This window comes from Xyrauchen texanus, chromosome 18, assembly GCF_025860055.1.
Source record: "Xyrauchen texanus isolate HMW12.3.18 chromosome 18, RBS_HiC_50CHRs, whole genome shotgun sequence".
Lineage (NCBI taxonomy): Eukaryota > Metazoa > Chordata > Actinopteri > Cypriniformes > Catostomidae > Xyrauchen > Xyrauchen texanus.
Genome location: NC_068293.1, coordinates 16131034 through 16149949, shown reverse-complemented (window position 1 = coordinate 16149949; position 18916 = coordinate 16131034). Strand labels below are relative to the sequence as shown.

At 37.3% G+C, this 18916-nt stretch overlaps 1 protein-coding gene across 1 annotated transcript; it reads right to left on the bottom strand.

Annotated features, from left to right (window-relative positions):
- Positions 1-234: 234 nt before the first annotated feature.
- On the bottom strand, positions 235-11037 carry LOC127658653 (nucleoporin NUP35). Its single transcript, XM_052148041.1, has 9 exons — positions 10921-11037; positions 7729-7890; positions 7469-7596; positions 6349-6403; positions 6121-6256; positions 1679-1748; positions 1471-1599; positions 1214-1369; positions 235-962 (listed from the first exon to the last, which is right to left on the bottom strand). The coding sequence occupies exons 1-9, from the start codon at positions 10931-10933 to the stop codon at positions 885-887; spliced, it is 927 nt and encodes a 308-aa protein (XP_052004001.1). The 5' UTR covers positions 10934-11037; the 3' UTR covers positions 235-884.
- Positions 11038-18916: the final 7879 nt, after the last annotated feature.

Genomic DNA, 18916 nt, shown 5'->3' with positions numbered 1-18916 from the left:
TGTAGTTTCCGGATTTGAGGTTTCCAAGATTGCTTTGGGGTGTGGTGAGGGGTTTGAGGGTTTTGTGTTTGAGGAAGACTGCGCTGAGCTGGCTGTGTGACAGTACTGTCGCTGGTCTCCTGACTGTTCTCTGTAGCTGGTTGCTCATTTTCTGTCTGTGAATCTGTGGATGAGCAACTGAAATGCACTTATATATATATGAGACATTTAAAGACAACACACTACAGTTTCTTGTTAAACAGTTGTTTATTAAAGAGAAAATATATTTTCAAAATCAGACACTTCTAAAAATTGATTTTCTGATTTATTAAAATTATTAAGTTAGTGAAAACCCACAATAACCTAAAATCAGAAGTACACAAACCAATGAGAAACTTAAGGCCTTAATCCCAGAAAGCTAAAGCTGTTATCAATAATATTCTCTTGTGAGATCCAATCTTCTACATAAACCAGACCATAACCATGTATGATGTCTAGCAAGATATTCAAGATATTTGCACAATTCGGTCCCGTTTGGGAGTGTGTCTTGATTTGGATACATCATTTTCCTAGAATAAGCCTTTTTTGGCAGGTTGCATGTTTTGGATGGACTTGAAGCACCGGTTGTTCAATTAAAAAGTAAGATTTTGAGCCATATTCAGGACAGGCTATAGGGAGTAACACCAAAGCATATACAGCAGCTGAAAGCAGTCCATTGGAAAAATTCAAGAGTCCATCTTCCATAATACAACACACAAAGTCAATTAGTCCAAAACGTCGAGAAAGTGCTTTTGTATTCATTAATTGTGCTCAGAAAAAAACCCAATGTCAGTTTTTAGAGCAGTGTCAACATATCAGAGGCTGTTGATGGCTTCAGAGCTTTTTCCATCAGGACCCTTGACAGATTACCATCCAAACATATACTCCATTGCCTTAGACACAAAACTGTCATCCTTTTTTGGTGTCTGTTGATCTGACACAACCTACAAATAAAAAAAAGACAAGAACTTCACAAATGATGCTTTTAAAATATAATTTCTTACAGCATGTTAACTTCATTTTGTGAAAATTGTAGTAGCTACAAAAGACTACAATGCAACTATGAAGTGTTTTTTTTTTCCTTCTTCGTTTCAATGTTGTCATGGTTACCGCGTTTTGCCTTCTAGGGCAGAACAGTTCACCCATTTTCATCATCTTTTAGTGGGTGAATGGGTGAGTTACTGGTCTCTCTTACCTGGTAGTCACTGCTGGATACTTTGTAAGCAGAACTGAGAGGTCTCATGACAGACCGTGGAGTTGATAAAGGGTGACTGGGGGTGCAGAGAGCCTTCAGCGGGGGTGTGAACACAGAACTGGTAGTACTGCATTTGTCTGAAACTTCCATTACACTCTGCCAAATAAAATACTCTGTGTAGCATTAGTGTAGCACAGTTACAAATATTAGAGAAACATTTCATTCAATCATCTTCACAAGGGAAGTGTTCTTTTTACCTTATCAATACACGGTTTGACACCAATCATTATGGCTTCACCAAATATCTTTCCATCTTTACTGAGAGCTTTTCGTGCCTGCAGTTTAGACTGATACTGTATGTGCATCCAATTTCCTGTATTAGACATCTAAAAATAAAAGAAACAATTATCCATTTAATAATTAATAACTCTTTGATGTCTGTGATGAAACTTGACCTGTACTTACTACATGTTTAATTATGTTTCCATACTGTGCAAACTGTAAAAGGATGTATGAAGCAGATGCTGGAGGGAACCTGTGCACAAACAGAATTTTATGGTTTAAAAAAAAAAAACATGGAAGTGATAAAACCAGACATCATATTTGTGCTAAAATACTACAATAAATGAATGCAATAGAACAAAATGTGTAAATACCAATAAAAGCCTGGGACAAGCAATCACAATGCTTTGAAATCAGGGCTGGGCAATGTAGCGAAAATCTTAATGTTTACAGAATTTAACAGCCGTTTGACGATATTTGAAATATATTTTAATATTATGCTTTGAAGTGGCTTAACAGGGTGTCAGATGAATCTAGGGCAGAGTGATTGGACAATGTTATCAGATATCGACAATATCTTACAAAGATACCGATGATGATTGTACTCTCAATTAACAATATCTGGGAGTCGCCAAAAAGAATATATTAAACAGTGGTTGGGGTGCGAAACAAGCACCCACCACCCGCAAAATGCGACAAGGCTGATTCCAGTTCACAAGCTCCTTGTCTAAATGTATTTCATGAGGGGCGATTTTGCTCACCTACCTGCAACAGGCAGACGACCAGTAAGATGTCTCAGAAAGATGCATGACAAGAAATGCTGTCAGTCACAAAGGCATGCAAAGAAACCCACTTTATTATGTTTTTAAGAACAGACAAAGAAAAGCAGTCAATGCTTGTGTCTGATTCGCTGTTTGTTCAGAGGCGTGCAGAATGAGTCATCTATGAGAATGCTGCAAATTATCTTTGATCATATCGGGAGGTGCTGTGATTTCAGTTTGATTTATTTCCATGGACCAGTTAACAAAACAAAATAAACTTTGTATCAAAGAAAGAAGTGATTAAATCATAAAAATAATACAAAACATGTTCACCTTGAACCTAAAATTTAGTTCGGTTTAATTTTCTATAGGCGGCATTAACTGTACTAATAAAAAGCAATACAAACACAAATTCAGTAAGAACACACCTTTGGCAGCATTATTTTTGGAACACAAGGGTATTAATTATTAGAATTAACTTAACATTTATAATTGTCTTTAGTTCTTAATTTGTAGGCTATTAGTAATTTTCCACTCGTTGTCACTGACTGATGTGTGCGTGATGGCAAATGGTGCTTTTGGAGATGGTAAATGTTTGGATTTGGGTAGTTAGATATGATTTTTTAATCACTTTGTTATTGTATTGCTTTTTCATTTAGTTTAGTGCAATTTGAATTTAGAAACAGGATTTTTTTTGTGTTTCAATAAATTTATTTAATTTTTAAAGCAAAATCAATAAAGCAAAAATATTCACTGACCCTCGGCAGCATAATAGTGTATCGAGTTCAATACATTTTAGGCACCGACTGAATTGCCTCTAAACAATTGAGTATCAAAAAATGTCTAGTCGTTCGGTTCCAAATTTTGATACGTCAGTGATAAGCATGTAGCATGCTAGATGTGCCCAAATCTAAAAGTGCCGGTGATTGGCTGTGTTTAGGCATCAAGGAAAAACACTAGTTTACGCCGGTTACGCTCAGAGACGCGGCTCACACATGAGGCTGTAGTATGTATGCGTCCCAACCTCCATAGATGTAAAAGATGTGGAAAAGATCAAAAGTGTGGCTACATTTCACCAGGCTCGATGCCAACAGTGCGTGATGCAATATTTGCGAAACCGACAGGTAAAGTTAACATTTAGCAAACAAATCATCTAACTTGTAGCGCTACATGCTTGTGTACATGTTAAATTAACATTTCTGTGCATGGTGACATAGTCCTATAAACTGGGACCTACATAACGTTAGATTTTGTATGGATGCAAGGCTACAGATAGCCAGCTAAATCAATGCTAAAAATGCTTTAAGGTTGACAGTAACAGATTAAGTTTAACATGCATTAAACCCTAAATCCTTAGGGTTGGCTGAATTAACAGTTTAGCCTTTTCCTCTTCACATTAATATTGTAGCCTCTGCCCCTGCCCACCCAGACATGAGGAGACCAGAAGGCTCAGGAGATGAGTCTTTGATTTATTTTTTTCAGTTTTTTTACTTTTTTTACAGCCTCAAAGATTTTTTTGAGGTAATGTTTGTAATCTTGTTAAAACGGATTTCATAAAATTGGTATCGGGAAAAGTATCGTTTAGGGATCGAAGTCAAGGTATCAGTATAAAATATTTTTGAACGATACCCAGCCCTAAATGTATTGCGATTATTTATATTTTATTTTTTTACATATCGCCCAGCCCTAGAGGAATAATTTCACCCAAAGTGCAGTTGTTGCCAAGGAGATTCAAAATGTTAAAAGCATCTAGTCGGGTTGTGAATAATCAAGATGTTTCCTGCTTTTGAGTAAATAAACAGAAGGAAAAATTGTATTTAACCATTTTCCGTCCGAGAGAAGCTGCATATATACACCACATGAAGATGGTTAAAACAGGGTTAGTACAGATGCTTCAGAGTTAAATTTGTTTTTGTAATAAGTTTTAATTTTTATTTGTTTTCAAGGACTATGCTCGAGAAGTCATTAAAACTAATTATTTTTGTTCATTTTACAAATATTTAATTATAATTATTTAATATATTTATTTTTAAAAAGCACCACTTATTAAAAGTACAATATATCTCTGTGTATCTTTAACTACATATTCTCATAGTAACAAAAGATTTTCCAACTTACAAAATATTAAAATTTTCCATTATTGTCAGTTTTTGCCTATAAACACTGAGGGTAGGGCTGAAACGATTAGTCAATATTATCGAAAACAAAACATTGTCGACAAAAATGTTCATTGTCAAGTAGTCGTTTGATCTCATTTAACTGTAATGACGAACGAGAGCAGCTCTGCAACTCGCGTCTGACTGAGGAGAGGAACTTTTCAAATAGCTTCAGATGATGTAGATCGCAAAGTATGAGGGAATTATACAAAAATACCAAATAATTAAATACAGAAGCACTCTCATTGTGGAATAAGTGGAGTCGGAGCTCTTTAAAGGAAACACCCCGGTGTTACATCTTAAATGCAGTTTTAATGCGTTATAGATTTATTAAAAAGTTCAAATAATTTGAAACCTCTTCAAATTATTAACTCCTCTTCTATGAGTTGCGCATTTGTCCCAATCTGAGGGGGAGAGATTGAAATTGCACCCACCTGATACACACTATCATGGGGAAGCTAATCCCTCGAGCGCGCACTTGCTGCAGCTAGATTATAACAAGATGGCTTGCGATTTATTGAATCATAATACGTCACTGTGCATTTCTTATCGTGAAGAAAATTGGCAATACGCATCTTTATTAATAAGAGAGTTTATTTTGTGAGTTAAAGATGGATTGAAGTGAGCAGAAAGGTGACATAGGGTAGTCTTCGGCCCATTATACACTAACAAAATACGTTTGATTTGTTTTCCAATATAAATATCTAAAACTCATTTAAAATAATGTATATTTACTTTAGGAACTATACTGCAGAAGGAAAAATTGTTATCTGAGAATGTTGAATAGAACATAAAAAAAATAAAAATATTTTAAATTATATATTTATAAAAATACATAAGATATTTAGAGAATAGATCAAGAATAAAAGTATATTTTGTCTTTAATGCAATTGCAAAATTATAACCAAGAGAAAAAAATACACGTATAAACAAAATACAATTAATGTATATTTAGATACATCCTCTTAAAGTCTAAATATCTTATGATGCTTCAAGTAAATGTATCTTGTTTTAAGGATTTTTAGACAATTTTAAATGGAATTCTTTTTTTTTTTAACAGAGAATTTCTTTACTGAATTACACTTGATAAAAAGTAGTTTTCCCCCTTTAATTCAGTGAATCTCAGTTAGAAGTATATTTAAAAGATGGTTTGTCCTCTTTATTGTTAGTAAGCATGTTTAATACAACCTTTTAATCTGGGGCACAAGCTGAATAATCTTTTAAGAGCTAATGATTAATCATTGCAATGATCGCCGAATAATAGTTTAATAGTAAATTACAGAATCATTCTGGTTACAAAAAACAAACGCTGTTTTTTTCTACTTTGTTTGAACTCATTGTATATAGGGGCCACGATTTGTTCCTGGCAGGCAGCCCTAACCCCACCCCCAAGATAATCCTAACCACGTGAAACCTGTAAGGCAGAGTAGCCTGCAAGGAAACAATGGATGGCACCTTTCTCCCATCGTGCAGAGGCCCCACCAAAATAAAAAGTAAAGAGAGCAAGTCACTACAAATGTAAGAACTGCAAAATGTAATGACAGTCTTCAGGAAACTAATTAAATAAAAACCTATTCAAATCACTTACATATTTACACATTGTTGCTTAATTTAATATTACCAGCAAAATTAAATAATAAATGTTAAATATATTATTGCCCTGCCTTATTTTCAATAATCTAAAAATTCAAGACAAAAATGTACACACCCAAACACTGTGACCCAGGTGTCATCCAGCTGGTCTTCAGAGGACAAAGCATCTCCTTGTGTGAAGAAGGGATCTACTTGAGCTGGAGAAAGTGTCGTCTTCCTCTGCTGTCCTGCTGGGCTAAAAAAATTTGAAGCTTAAGACAAAAGAAAAAAGAAATTAAGCTTAATTATTGAAAGAACAATTTATTTAAAAATAAATTAAATCAAATGAGTTTATGATATTAACCTGTCCCTGGTGTCCCTGGCAAACCAGACAGTGGTGTATGCACTCCAGCAAATGGCTGTGAAAACAATCTAAACTTATTAGATATATTAGAGTTAAGGAAAATTAAATTCCATTAAAAAAGGGGTTCTTTTTTCATTAATAATCCTTTTAAAAATTAAGGTGAAGTGTGTAATTTCAGCTGCCTTTTTACAAAAATGTTTCTCCAAACACTGCCTGTCAGTCATTGTTCAGTAAATGGCTAGTCTTCTCCCAAACTCACGGCAATGGCTGAGCCAACAAAGCAATTTTAATAACAGAGCAGAGCCACAGTGTTAAACCATTACAGGGAAATCAACCTACTTGAAATTGTTTTTAACAGTTTCAAATAAATCATATAAAAGCAAATAAATTAATCATGAACTGGCTAAAGAGGGGCTGCATTAAATTAGAAAATACATTTTAACATTACGTTTCGATTTTAAATTCACTATTGTTTTATATAGAATTGTTCTATAGTCTATACAGTATTTAACAAGTACATCAGAAGTAACTAATTAAATTACTGAAAACTTAGAGTAATCCCTTAATTTACTTTTTTCAATGAAATAGTAATTTACAGTAATTAATAATAATAATTGATCTATTGTCACAGATTGGAGTCAGAGTGCAGGATCAGCCATGATACAGCGCCCCTGGAGCAGATAGGGTCAAGGGCATTGCTCAAGGGCCCAACAGTGGTGCTTTGGTGGTGCTGGGGATTGAACCCCTGACCTTCTGGTCAGTAACCCAGAGCCGTAACCGCTGAGCTACCACTGCCCCTCCAATTACTTACTTAGTAATGCATTACACACAACACTGGTGGGCTGCAATGTAAACTAAAGCTTATCGGCTACGTTTCTAAAACGCAAGAGGCGTTCAACAAGTCCGTCTGCACCAACTTCACGTTTAAGTAGAAAATATGTCAACAGACCAAAGAAAACTGAGCTTTTCAAGGCACTTCACAGGGACTTTAAGATGGGATAGGAAAGTTTACACACTTCAGCTTTAAAAACAAATAAGAATAAAATGTTCTTCTGTACGCACAGGATGTGCGTCAGTCTCATCTTCACAACATATATTTCATACAGTTTATAGTACTCACTTGTTTGCGAGCAGCGAGAGGTGACATTCCCACACCGGAACTGTTGAGGTCTTCATAAATGCTTCTGACTGGGGGGGCTCCACTCTTGTCTTTAGGTGTTGGGACAACTGGCTGTGGAGGAGATCCCCCTGATTGAAGAGCGGATCAAATATGTTACAAAAGTGAACTTTTATGCAATTTATTAAAAAGGCATGGATAATCATTGCTCCTTTCAGGTATTAACAAAATACCATAAATGAAAAGGATAAATAGTTGTTTACCAGCCAGCAGAGGAGACCTTGTTTCTGCCCCACCTCCTGTCAACCCAAAAGATCTAGGTTGAGGTGTAACTGGAGCAGGAAGGTCTCCCATCAGAAACCCAGGTAAAAACTGAGCCCCAGGCTTGGGGGATGTTGGGGAGCCGAGTGTCATTGGTTCAATACCTGTTTTTTGAGAAATCACAATTTTTTTATTCAGTGTTAAGAGTTTTAATACATCATGCAAATTAGAGTCTAATCCATCAGTAAATTACATGTTTGCATTTAACAGCTGGTCTTAGAACATTTTAACAGTTTGAAATGACCAAGCAAGTCCAGAACTAATTCAAGAGGCAACTCCAAACTTTAACCCTTGTGCGTCAATAGAAAAAGTTACTCAGAAGACAAAAAAGTCCCCATCAAAAAACTGCCATAATCATTTTATATATTAACATCATTTAATTTAAGTATCAAATATCCATTTTCAGAATATTAACCCTTTAAATGTCAGTTTGTTTATATCAGAGGTGCCCAAACTTGTTCCTATGAAGGGCCAAAAATCAAACTTTACTGAGGGCAGTGGGCCAAAAGTAAACGTTGCATACATCAAACTGTATTATTTTAAAATTAAATATTAATACTGCAAAACACACAGAACTCTGAAATTAAAATCATCAAGTCTTATACTTCCACAATGCACAATTGATTTCAATACGATTTTTTTGGTATGTTGTGTCTCTAATTTTTAAGTCACTTTGAATAAAATGTCTTCTAAAAATTTAGCAGTCTCTTACTGTCTAATTAAGAACAGCGCATCTCACATTGAACGCACAGTAGTTCCGTGCAGTTTTGAAGAGATGAAGATACGTTGGCATGAAGTAATACGATAATGTAGGATATTGTTTTGAGACAAAGATGAAAGATATTTTTTATCATAGACCTAGGCTACACACTGTCCTGGATTTCACGCAGTATTGCCATATACTTGGACTGCTAAATGTAATGGGATTAATTAAACAATGCTGTAAAATGTTTTTGCGTAGTTAATGCATTTGGACTACAGCCGCGGCCAAAAGTATTGGCAGCGACATAAATTTTGTGTTTTGCAAAGTTTGCTGCAGAATTTGTAGATACTTTTTTCACATGTTTCTATGGTATACTGGAAAAAATTATAAGTATTTCATAAGTTTTAAAGGCTTTTATTAGCAAAAATTCAATTTATGCAGAGTCTCAATATTTACAGTGTTGCCCTGTTACACTGACAGTGTTCTTTATAACCTCTGCAATTCGCTCTGGCATGCTGGATATTAGCTTCTGGGCCAAATCCTGACTGATGGCAATCCATTTTTGCCTTATTTGTGCTCGGAGTTGATCACAATTTGTGGGCTTCTGCTTGTCCACTTGCCTTTTGAGGATTGACCACAGGTTCTCTATGGGATTAAGATCCGGGGATTTGCCTGGCCACGGATCCAAAATTTCAATGTAATGATCTCCAAGCCACTTCATTATCACTCTTGCCCTGTGACATGGTGCTCCATCATGCTGGAAAATGCTCGGATTATCACCAAATTGCTCCTGGATCATTGGGAGAAGTTGCTCTTGCAGGATGTTTTGATACCATTCTTTATTCATGGCAGTGCTTTTGGGCAGAATTGTGAGAGAGCCCACTCCCTTGGATGAAAAGCAACCCCACACATGGAAGGTCTCAGGATGCTTCACTGTTGGCATGACACAGGACTCATGGTAGCATTCACCTTTTCTTCTCCAGACTATCGATTTTTCCAGATGTCCCAAAGAGTAGGAAGGGGGCTTCATCAGAGGAAATAACTTTGCACCAGTCTTCTGCTGTCCAATCCTTGTACTTCCTGCAGAATTTCAGTCTGTGCTTGATGTTTTTCTTGGAGAGATGTGGCTTCTTTGCTGACCTTCTTGACACCAGAACATTGTCCAAAAGTCTTCGTCTCACGGTGCGTGCAGATGCACTCACATCAACCTGCTGCCAATATTGAGCAAATATTGCACTGGTGGTGACACGATTCCGTAGCTGACTCCTCAGGAGGAGACGATCCTGGCGCTTGCTGGACACTCTGGGACGTCCTGTTTATTTCACGCTACGTTATTACCTAGTTGGTGAGATGCAATGCTGGTCCAAATTTTTCTCTTAGTGACCACGAGCTAACTAGCTAATCACGTAGCTACTTTCACCGCTTGTCAGCTGAGTGGAAGCTAAAGTGTAAACATGTATTGACCAAACTGTTTTGTTTAGGATTCACAATTTGGTACCACCTTCAACCGAACAATTCCAGTTGTTACATTTATAAAAAAAAAAAAAAGTAATATTTAAGAGTCTGGTATTCCATGTTTGAAAGTTTCCTCTGAACTTGTACAGCAGAATACGGTGCAACACCGCTGCCGCAGTTTTTCTCTGGTCTCAGCAGGTGTAAACACTTCTTTTACAACCTGCCCCTAATTGACTGGCAGTATTAATATAGTCAGCATTTGACTGATACTAAAGTGTACTGATGTTTTTTAAGCTATTTATTGTATTTTTTATTTAAATGGTCAGAAACTGACTGATACTGAACATACAGTATGGATGTTTTAAAGCCATTTATTTTATTTTTATTTATTTTCTCAGTGTTCATGTCTAGAATTTGTTGACTATGTGAAATAATTATTAATCAAATGTTAACTATATCGGTGAATTTGGTCGGGCTCTAATACCGTTACAGAATTCATCATTTTCTACATTAAATGACATTGGGATCAAATATTTTCATTTTAATGAGTTTCAATGGGGGACATTTTTGTACTGAAAGTCCTGAGTGTAACTATTTTGTTTACACAGTGTATTATAGACGTATTTTAGGAACGGAGATTAAAATTTAATTTTTGCCAAAGGTATGTGACATTGGCATTAACACAGATGTGAAGATACAATGACAGATACAAAAAAAGGTCTCTAGCATGCTATATCACAATACTGACATTTGCTTGTAGGCTCCCCATGTTTTGTCACTTTAATTTAAATATGAAATAGCCATATACACTGGTATTTTATTAGATGTTAGAAAAAAGCTAGTAAGACACGTGAATCTCGTGCATTTAGCTGTTCACATTAGCAGTCCCATTCACGCACGTCTCAACAAATTTACCAATTATACCAACGTAAAATACATTACTCACAGAAACAGCGACATAAAGAGACAAACTTACTCTGGATGTCCATACTGGTTCACTTGTAGGGTTGCTTCGAAAAGAAAATCAGTCCTGCTTTAGGAAATTAAAAAGAGTGCAAAAACGTTTGAACCAAGCGGACGTTGCGCGTGCTCAAATGAAACGAGCGCGTTCTCACTTCCGCTTTCACGGGACAGCGCGTGGCTGGAGCGCCCGCTGGAGGACATGCCTCAAGCTTGCAATACCATGGTATTGGGCATTTTCAAAACGGGATTTTTACGCTCTTGGAGGGCACTTCGAGAAGGCGACGCCATACAGGGTCGCTCCAAACAAAAGTAAGATTTTTTTTTTAATTATTATTATTATTTATTGGCATCCTATGATTATTTGGTTACAAGAACTAACGCTAACTCACCTGTAGATGGCACTGTTGTTCCACAGACTAGTTTTCCTCCCTGTTCAGGACCTTCCAGTGTAATAATGAATGGTCATTGAAGACGTCTTCTTGCTGGAGCATCATACACCTTAATCACATACAACTTATTAGTTGAAAATTTATTTAATGTACTTAAGATGATTTTATAAGTTATCTTTATCCTCTTTTTCACTGAAGGTGTAAATGAAGAATCATTAAATGCTAATCAATGCATATTATTTCACTTATTTGTGTGTGATTAAAGATAAAAAAAAAATGGTAAGTATTCATTAGTGCTCACTGATTTATATCAATAGAAACTCTATCACTCCAGATCACACATACAGAGAGAGAGAGAGAGAGAGAGAGAAAGATTTCCTGTAAAATGACTGAGCTCATATCCCCTGGAGCAACACAGAAAATATGATGGTAGTCATCTGCATCCAAATAAAGAGTGGCAGCTCTGTCTGAACCCATTAAGCAAATGGCCATATTTGATAAATGCATTTGCCTCTTTATTTTGATTTATTTAAACAACTTGACACCCGGAGGGCTTCTTTCCTTTATAAACGCATGCATATTCTGAAACCCATTTAAAGGTTAACTCATGGAATAACGCATACATGTTGCTCACAGCACTTTGAAACTTAATTTTGTTCAAATAATTTATTTCACATCTGTTCAGAGTTTATTGTGACTTTTATTCATTTAACGGGAAACGATCGCCTGCAATGGATCTGTACATGCACGTTGCACTGACGAGGAATTGTTCAGTGTGATAGAATCTATTATCAAGAAACTGAAGATAAAGCTGAGGTGCAGATACAAATGTCTGATAAGAATGCAAACAGCTTGTTCTTTGTGTGACTTTTCAGCCAGTGGAATCCTTGCCTTTATTTCTCTACCTTATTCCATGGCACACTCTTGGAGTGTCACACCATAACAAGCACTTATTTAACCTCACTGAACTGTGAAACTAGTTGGTTACCGTGTATAACACCTTCATAAAGCTGAGAGAAAAGGTTTGTTGCAAAAGTCAGAATAACTTGAATAAAAAGGGCACTTTAGACTAACATTTACTTTAAGCAATATATTATGAGTATGAGTTAACTCATTTGAGTGTGTATTAGGCAACCAAAAAACATCACAGCAAATCCAAACTAATGCAATGCAATACACTGCTGTGAACTGATCATTAGTACATACAGCATGTTACCCTTTCAATATCTACTCAGTGCAAAGACATGTTTGGGCAGTTGGACTAATGTGTTGTTGGTCTTATTTAAAAAAAAAAATGAAGTGATTCCTTTGCAGTGATATATTCCTTTGAGACTTTTTCCTTTGAGACAGCTTACTGACTACAGCGTTTTTTTACTGGTGAAAAATATGTCCATGCTGGTCCACCATCTACAACCCCAATTCAGAAAAAAGTTGGGACAGTATGGAAAATGCTGTAAATTCGATTCACCCTGTGCAATATTGAAAGCTACAACAACACATTATTTGATGTTTTACCTAGTGAATTTAATTGTTTTTGTCGTTATACATATATATATACTGATTATATATATTATATAATCAGCTGTCATTTTAGGAAATTCTAATGGCTCCACAAAGTTTCTACATTTACATTTATGCATTTGGCAGACACTTTTATCCAAAGCACTTATTATTACAGGGACAATCCCCCTGGAGCAACCAAGTGCCTTGCTCAAGGACACAATGGTGGTGGCTGTGGGGTTCAAACCAGTGTATTTCTGATTAACAGTTTACCAGTTATGTGCTTAGACCACTACACCACCACCACTCCTTGAGTATTCTAATATCCTCATCAGTAGAAGAACACATGGAACTATAGAGATCAAGATATCATTCTTTAAAAGCATTATTAATATCAATGGCTGAGGTAAATATTTCACCACCAGCAAATTTTTCTACCATTCAGGGAATGGTAGAAAAAGACTCTCTTTGTTTTATATATCTAGCCAGAATTTGTTCCTGCCTTGTCCCCTGACTCGAAGTATGACTGTCTTGCCCTGAATAGCCAAAACTCCACCTTCTGCGACAAAATAGTATTATATGTGTATTTTAATCAGGTCAGTTCCCTGAGGCCATCAGATGACTTTCGGCACTTCAGCTCTGCCTCAGCACTTTTAAAAGTGGTAAGTTCGATAAGTTCTTGTGCTTTGGAATTTTGGTGAATGAGGCATACTGTATGATCCAGCCCCTAAGAACTGCCTTAAGTGCCTCCCAAGCCATGCCCACAGAGGATACTGAGGACCAGTTGGTCTCCATATAAACATTGATTTCAGCTTTTAACATTGTAGAGCGGAGGGGGGCGGGGCCAGGCTGGAATGACGCACACCTGGTCCCCAATCGGCCTGATGGGATAAAGGCGTCTGGTGATGATAGTTTGAGAGAGAGAGAATTATGGGCAGCTGCCCTGTATCTGTTTTTGTGTGTCTTTTTATTTAATTAAATATGATTTATATTATTAAGCCGGTTTGCGCCTCCTCCTTTCCCTTACAAACATTTGTTGTAATTCAGGATTTTGCAAAAGGGATACATTAAAGCACCAACTATATGATTTCCTTTTCTCCATATGTGGCAACACCACGGGCGTGATCTGAGACTAAAATGTTTCCAATTGAGCAATCAACAACAGATGAAATGAGGGACTTAGATATTTAAAAAAATCTATTCTAGAATAAATCTTATGGACTGATGAAAAAAATGTATAGTTCCTACCAGATGGGTTTAAAAGTCTTCAAATATCTGTAAGTCCAAGATTTTTACACATCCTTTGAAGAGTCAATGTTGCTCTAGTGAGCTTACACACATTTGCTTCTCTATGATCAAGGAGTGTCCATAAATAGATGAAAATCTCCTCCAAATATTATATCATGAGGGGTGCCAGCGGCTTGCAATATCCCTTCAAGATCTATAAATAGCCCTGATCATCAATGTTAGGGTGTAAATATTAGCCAAATTAAGATTTTATCCTTGAATTTCTGCTAAAACAAAAATGACTTCCTAATTTATTTTTAATCTGTTTGAGACATTTTAATTGTAGATGCTTACTTATCAGTGTAATGACTCCCCTGCTCTTACTTGAGCCAGCACTAAAGAAAATATGTCCGCCCCATATCTTCCCAAATTTTTCAGCTTTCTGCGGGGAAAGATGCATTCTTAAAGAAACACTAAATCAAATTTCTTACACTTAAGAGGAGAAATAACCTTACTTTTTTTAATGGGGTGCCCCAACCCCTTTAAGAGACAATCCACTCATTACAAAATTATAAAGACATATTACTCCAACATTAGTGCAACAATCAAACCCCAAACCAAACAAACAGAAAAATAAAAACGTGCGCATTAACCCACGACAGCGTCAACTTTCGCCCATCCCTCTAAACTTAAACAGTCCATGTATGTCTACGAGAGCCCCAGCGACAACTTTGCCATCCGGTGTACATTCTATAAAAATGTTGTGAGACAGATTTACACAGTAAAAGATAATCTATGAAACAAACTCCAGTCAATAGGTGAAATAAACACAAATAATGTGTAGATTCATCCACATAACTGTCCCGAAGGTGTGTTCCTCCACAAAACAAACTCCAGCCACTAGGCAGAACTAGCAAAAAAGAAAGAAGAAAAAAAAAGGTGCTCCGTTTCCTCGGACAGTCAAACGAATGTTCAGTGAGCCGGCCAATTCGGCTGCTACATGAGTGCAACAAATGACCTAATCACGCCAATGACTTGCAAGAAATACTCCACTAAACAAACTCCAGCCAGTAGGAGGCATAAGCACAATGAATATGCAGATTCATCCACACAACTGTCCTGAAGTAGTGTTACTCCAGGGATTGTCCCTGTAATAAGTGCACTGTAAGTCGCTTTGGATAAAAGCATCTGCCAAATGCATAAATATAAATGTAAACTGCTAGACAGAACTAGCACAAAAAGAAACTAAAAAGGTGCTCAGTTTCCTAAGACAGTCAAGTGGATGTTCAGAGATTCAGTCCACTCAGCTGCAAAGTGAGTACCACAAAATAACTACTCACTCCACTGACTTTATGAAGGACATAGCTTGCTGGGGACATGTGAATGTTTTACGGCCATCCTTAGCATCTATTCTCAATTTGGCCAGGAACATCAGTGCAAAAGCAACCTTCCATTGATGTAAGAGTTTCTTGCATTCCTTGAATCAATCACGTTTTTCTCTTGTCAAATTCGTAAAGCCTGGGAACAATATAATGCTGTGGTTCTTCCATGAAAGCCATCCTTTACTCCTCGCCACACGTAACATGAGCTTTTATCGGATGATCTCAGAAATTTTGCTAGAATTGATCTGGGCCTATCTCCCTCAGTGGATTGCCGAGCCGGGACCCTGTGAGCTTGCTCGATTTCGATGTCGAGCAGACTCTGAAAGAGCCTGTCCAGGAATTTCACTATATCCTGACCCTCTTCGGCCTCAGAAATTCTCACAATACGGATGTTATTCCACCGGCTACGGTTCTCCAAGTCCTCCAACTTCTCTCCGATGACTCCAGATAATCAATCCGTTTCTCGACATCCCCCACTCTTATAACCATCTCAGTGAAATTCATCTCCATGGCAGTGATCAATCCACATATTACAGCAAGATCCTCCGAGTCAGCAATTTCTCGCCGAATTTCCTTCACTTCCCCAACCATATCGACCCCCTGGCTTGGGGCCTGCTGATCGGGGGTGTCAGCTTGAGCACATAAGTATCTTTTAATGTCCCCAGAGAATGAGGATTATGAATTATTTGACATATTGTCCTCCTAGAACATTTATGGAACAGAGTGTATCGAATCTCACCGGTTTATGACATTAATAGTGTTAAAACTAGTAAAGTGCACAGAGCTCGCCGTTCACACATCCGAACCTCGCATGGTATCCATGTTGACACTACCCACAACATATTCTCAGTCAGAGACAGATAAGGACTGCAGGTAGGCCAATCTAACACCCGCACTCTCTGCTTATGCAGCCATGCACTTGAAATTCCGCGAAATATGTTTTTTGGTATTGTCCTGCTATAAAATGCAGAGACGTCCCTGAAAAAGATGATGTCTGGATGGTGGTATATGTTGCTCCCAAATTAGTACATATTTTTCTGAAATAATGGTATCCTCACAGATGTGAAAGTTATGCCATGACAGACACTGGCATTTGGACCGGATGCAGCTTGGATGGTCCTTTTCCTCTTTGGCCCGGAAAACATGATAGTTGTTTTTTTCCAAAAACGATTGGAAATGCACCATTCCCCTTTTCTACGATTCAACTTTTTATCAAAGTGTTCCCGAGCCCATGTCATGAAATCTATTACAGACACATGAAGGTTTTTTAGACAGTGACATCTGAGGGTTCAGAGATGACATAAATTCAGAAGGAGTTTTTAGCCTTGCACTTTGCACAATGAGATTTGATTGGATACTTTGAGTGTTTGAAGTATATTGTGCACTGTACCAAAATGCCCAAATTCATTCCCATTTGTCTTTGGGGAACATTATTCTTAAAGCACTAGATTATTTCTGTTGGGAAAAATATCTGTTGGGAAAATACCAAGCCTCAACCAATCCTTGTTCTTCTATGAGGGTCAACTGTTTTACATCTCCTGACTTCACATTACCTTGTAATATCAACTTGTCAGTTATTCGTCCTACATTCCCCTGTTTCAACTTGGAGTGTGTTGCAATCATCTGATTTGAAATGAGTATATATATTTTCACAAAGTAAACATCAGATAATGCTTTGTTGTAGTCAATACAGCACAGGGTAGATCAAATTGACAAAAAAATCATTTGTGTTTATAGTAGCATTTTTTTACTGTCCCAACTTTGTCAGAATTGTGATTGTAGATCAGTACCAAATTGGCACTAATCAATATAAACCAGTTTGGACCAGCATGGAAATTCATACTGGACTAAGCTAGTCTTTTCAGCAGTGTGGACCCAGTAAGAATAATCTAACTACTCTTCTATTGGGTTCTACCTTTTATATGCAGAGATAGTGGCAAACCACATCATATTTTCCCCAGGAAAGAGAATTGCTCAAACACACTTTAGTGCCACACTGCATTTAATTATGCTGGACCAAGCTGCTGTGATAAGGACTTTGTAATTATGTGGTTATAGGAGGCTTGTGATGAAGGGACACCCAGGGCTGTCCTTCTGCATGAGGCATTTAAACATGTATTTTTCAGCAGCCAGGCACAAAACATTTCCAGTGCCTTGACAGAGTGGAGCTGCACAGCTCTGCTTCACACAAACCCATCATTTACAGCAGGAAAATATCTGAAAGGAGACAAATATTTTCTGCTCAATTCTGCTCAATACATGTCTGGTTATAGTATAGTATTTAAATATATAATATACAAACATTGTTCTACTTTCTGCATGGCCTTTGGTTAATAATATATTGTGTCTTATGCTATGCTACACTATCTTTGTAGTTCCTATATAGAGTGCGAGACTGAAGTGGAGATTTCAAATAAGATTTTCCATTCATTCAAATCTTAAATATTGCAACATTTAAAAAAGAAAAGAAAAAAAAGTACTTTCTAAGATCAAGTAGCTTAAACACTTTCAAATAAAAGAATATGTTGATTTCAGTCTGTTTCTGTAACGAAGACTCAGGCTGGTTAGGATCCATATGCGGTTTATTAGGAAGGTGCAAACTCAGGTCGTGCAGGCAGGGTCAGGAAACAGTGAAACAGAGAGAGAAGAGGACTGGCAGGCTCGTAACTAGAACAGGCAGTGGGTCAGGGCAGGCAGCGAACGATCGTAAGATGGTAAACAGGCAGGAATAAACTAGGCAGGCGGCAAACTATCGAGGTCGGGAAAATAGGCTAGGTTGGTACACAGGATAACAAGACTAAGGAGTAAACACGCTCAGTAATGTGGCCAGGGCTAACAAGACTTCGCGAGGAAGGAATTCACAGGCACGGTTAAGTAGACAGGGGAAATGAGAGGCAGCTGGGAACAATCAAGGCAGTTAGTACTCGGGCGAGTGCGATCTCCGCAGGCCAGGGAGGGAGACGCCCTCGTCGGTGTTCGTGACAGTTTCATTCTTTAAAAACAACCCCTAATCACAGACTATTTAGCCGAGACGGGTCACTTCTATTAAAATGAATAGGAGAAATTGGAACAACCAACGGTAAATGGATGTAGAAAGGAAGTCCAGCCTTACAGGTAAAAGAGCCAATCACCTTTTAGATACAGACATCACCTGTCAATCAACTGGAGAATGTGCATTAGCTAGACAAGCTGGGAAATTTTAGTTTTCTTTTGCATAATCTGAGGTAAAGGAGCACAATTTATGATAGCAGTGTTGTCAAATTTTACTGCCGATTTAAAATGTCCTTCAATCACAATCTTGCCCAACCATTTTGAAGATTTTGATCTTTCCCAATTTAAGTAGATAGGAGCTGCAATTATGTCATTTGTTTACCTAGAAAAATTGTTGCTTTTTGGTTCTTTGGTAGCATATGCTGACACACTGTACATCTTTCGACCATATTCTGTTGACAATCCCGGCCAGTACAGGTATCTCATGTTAGGGTTAGGTTAGGTACAATGTACTCCTTGA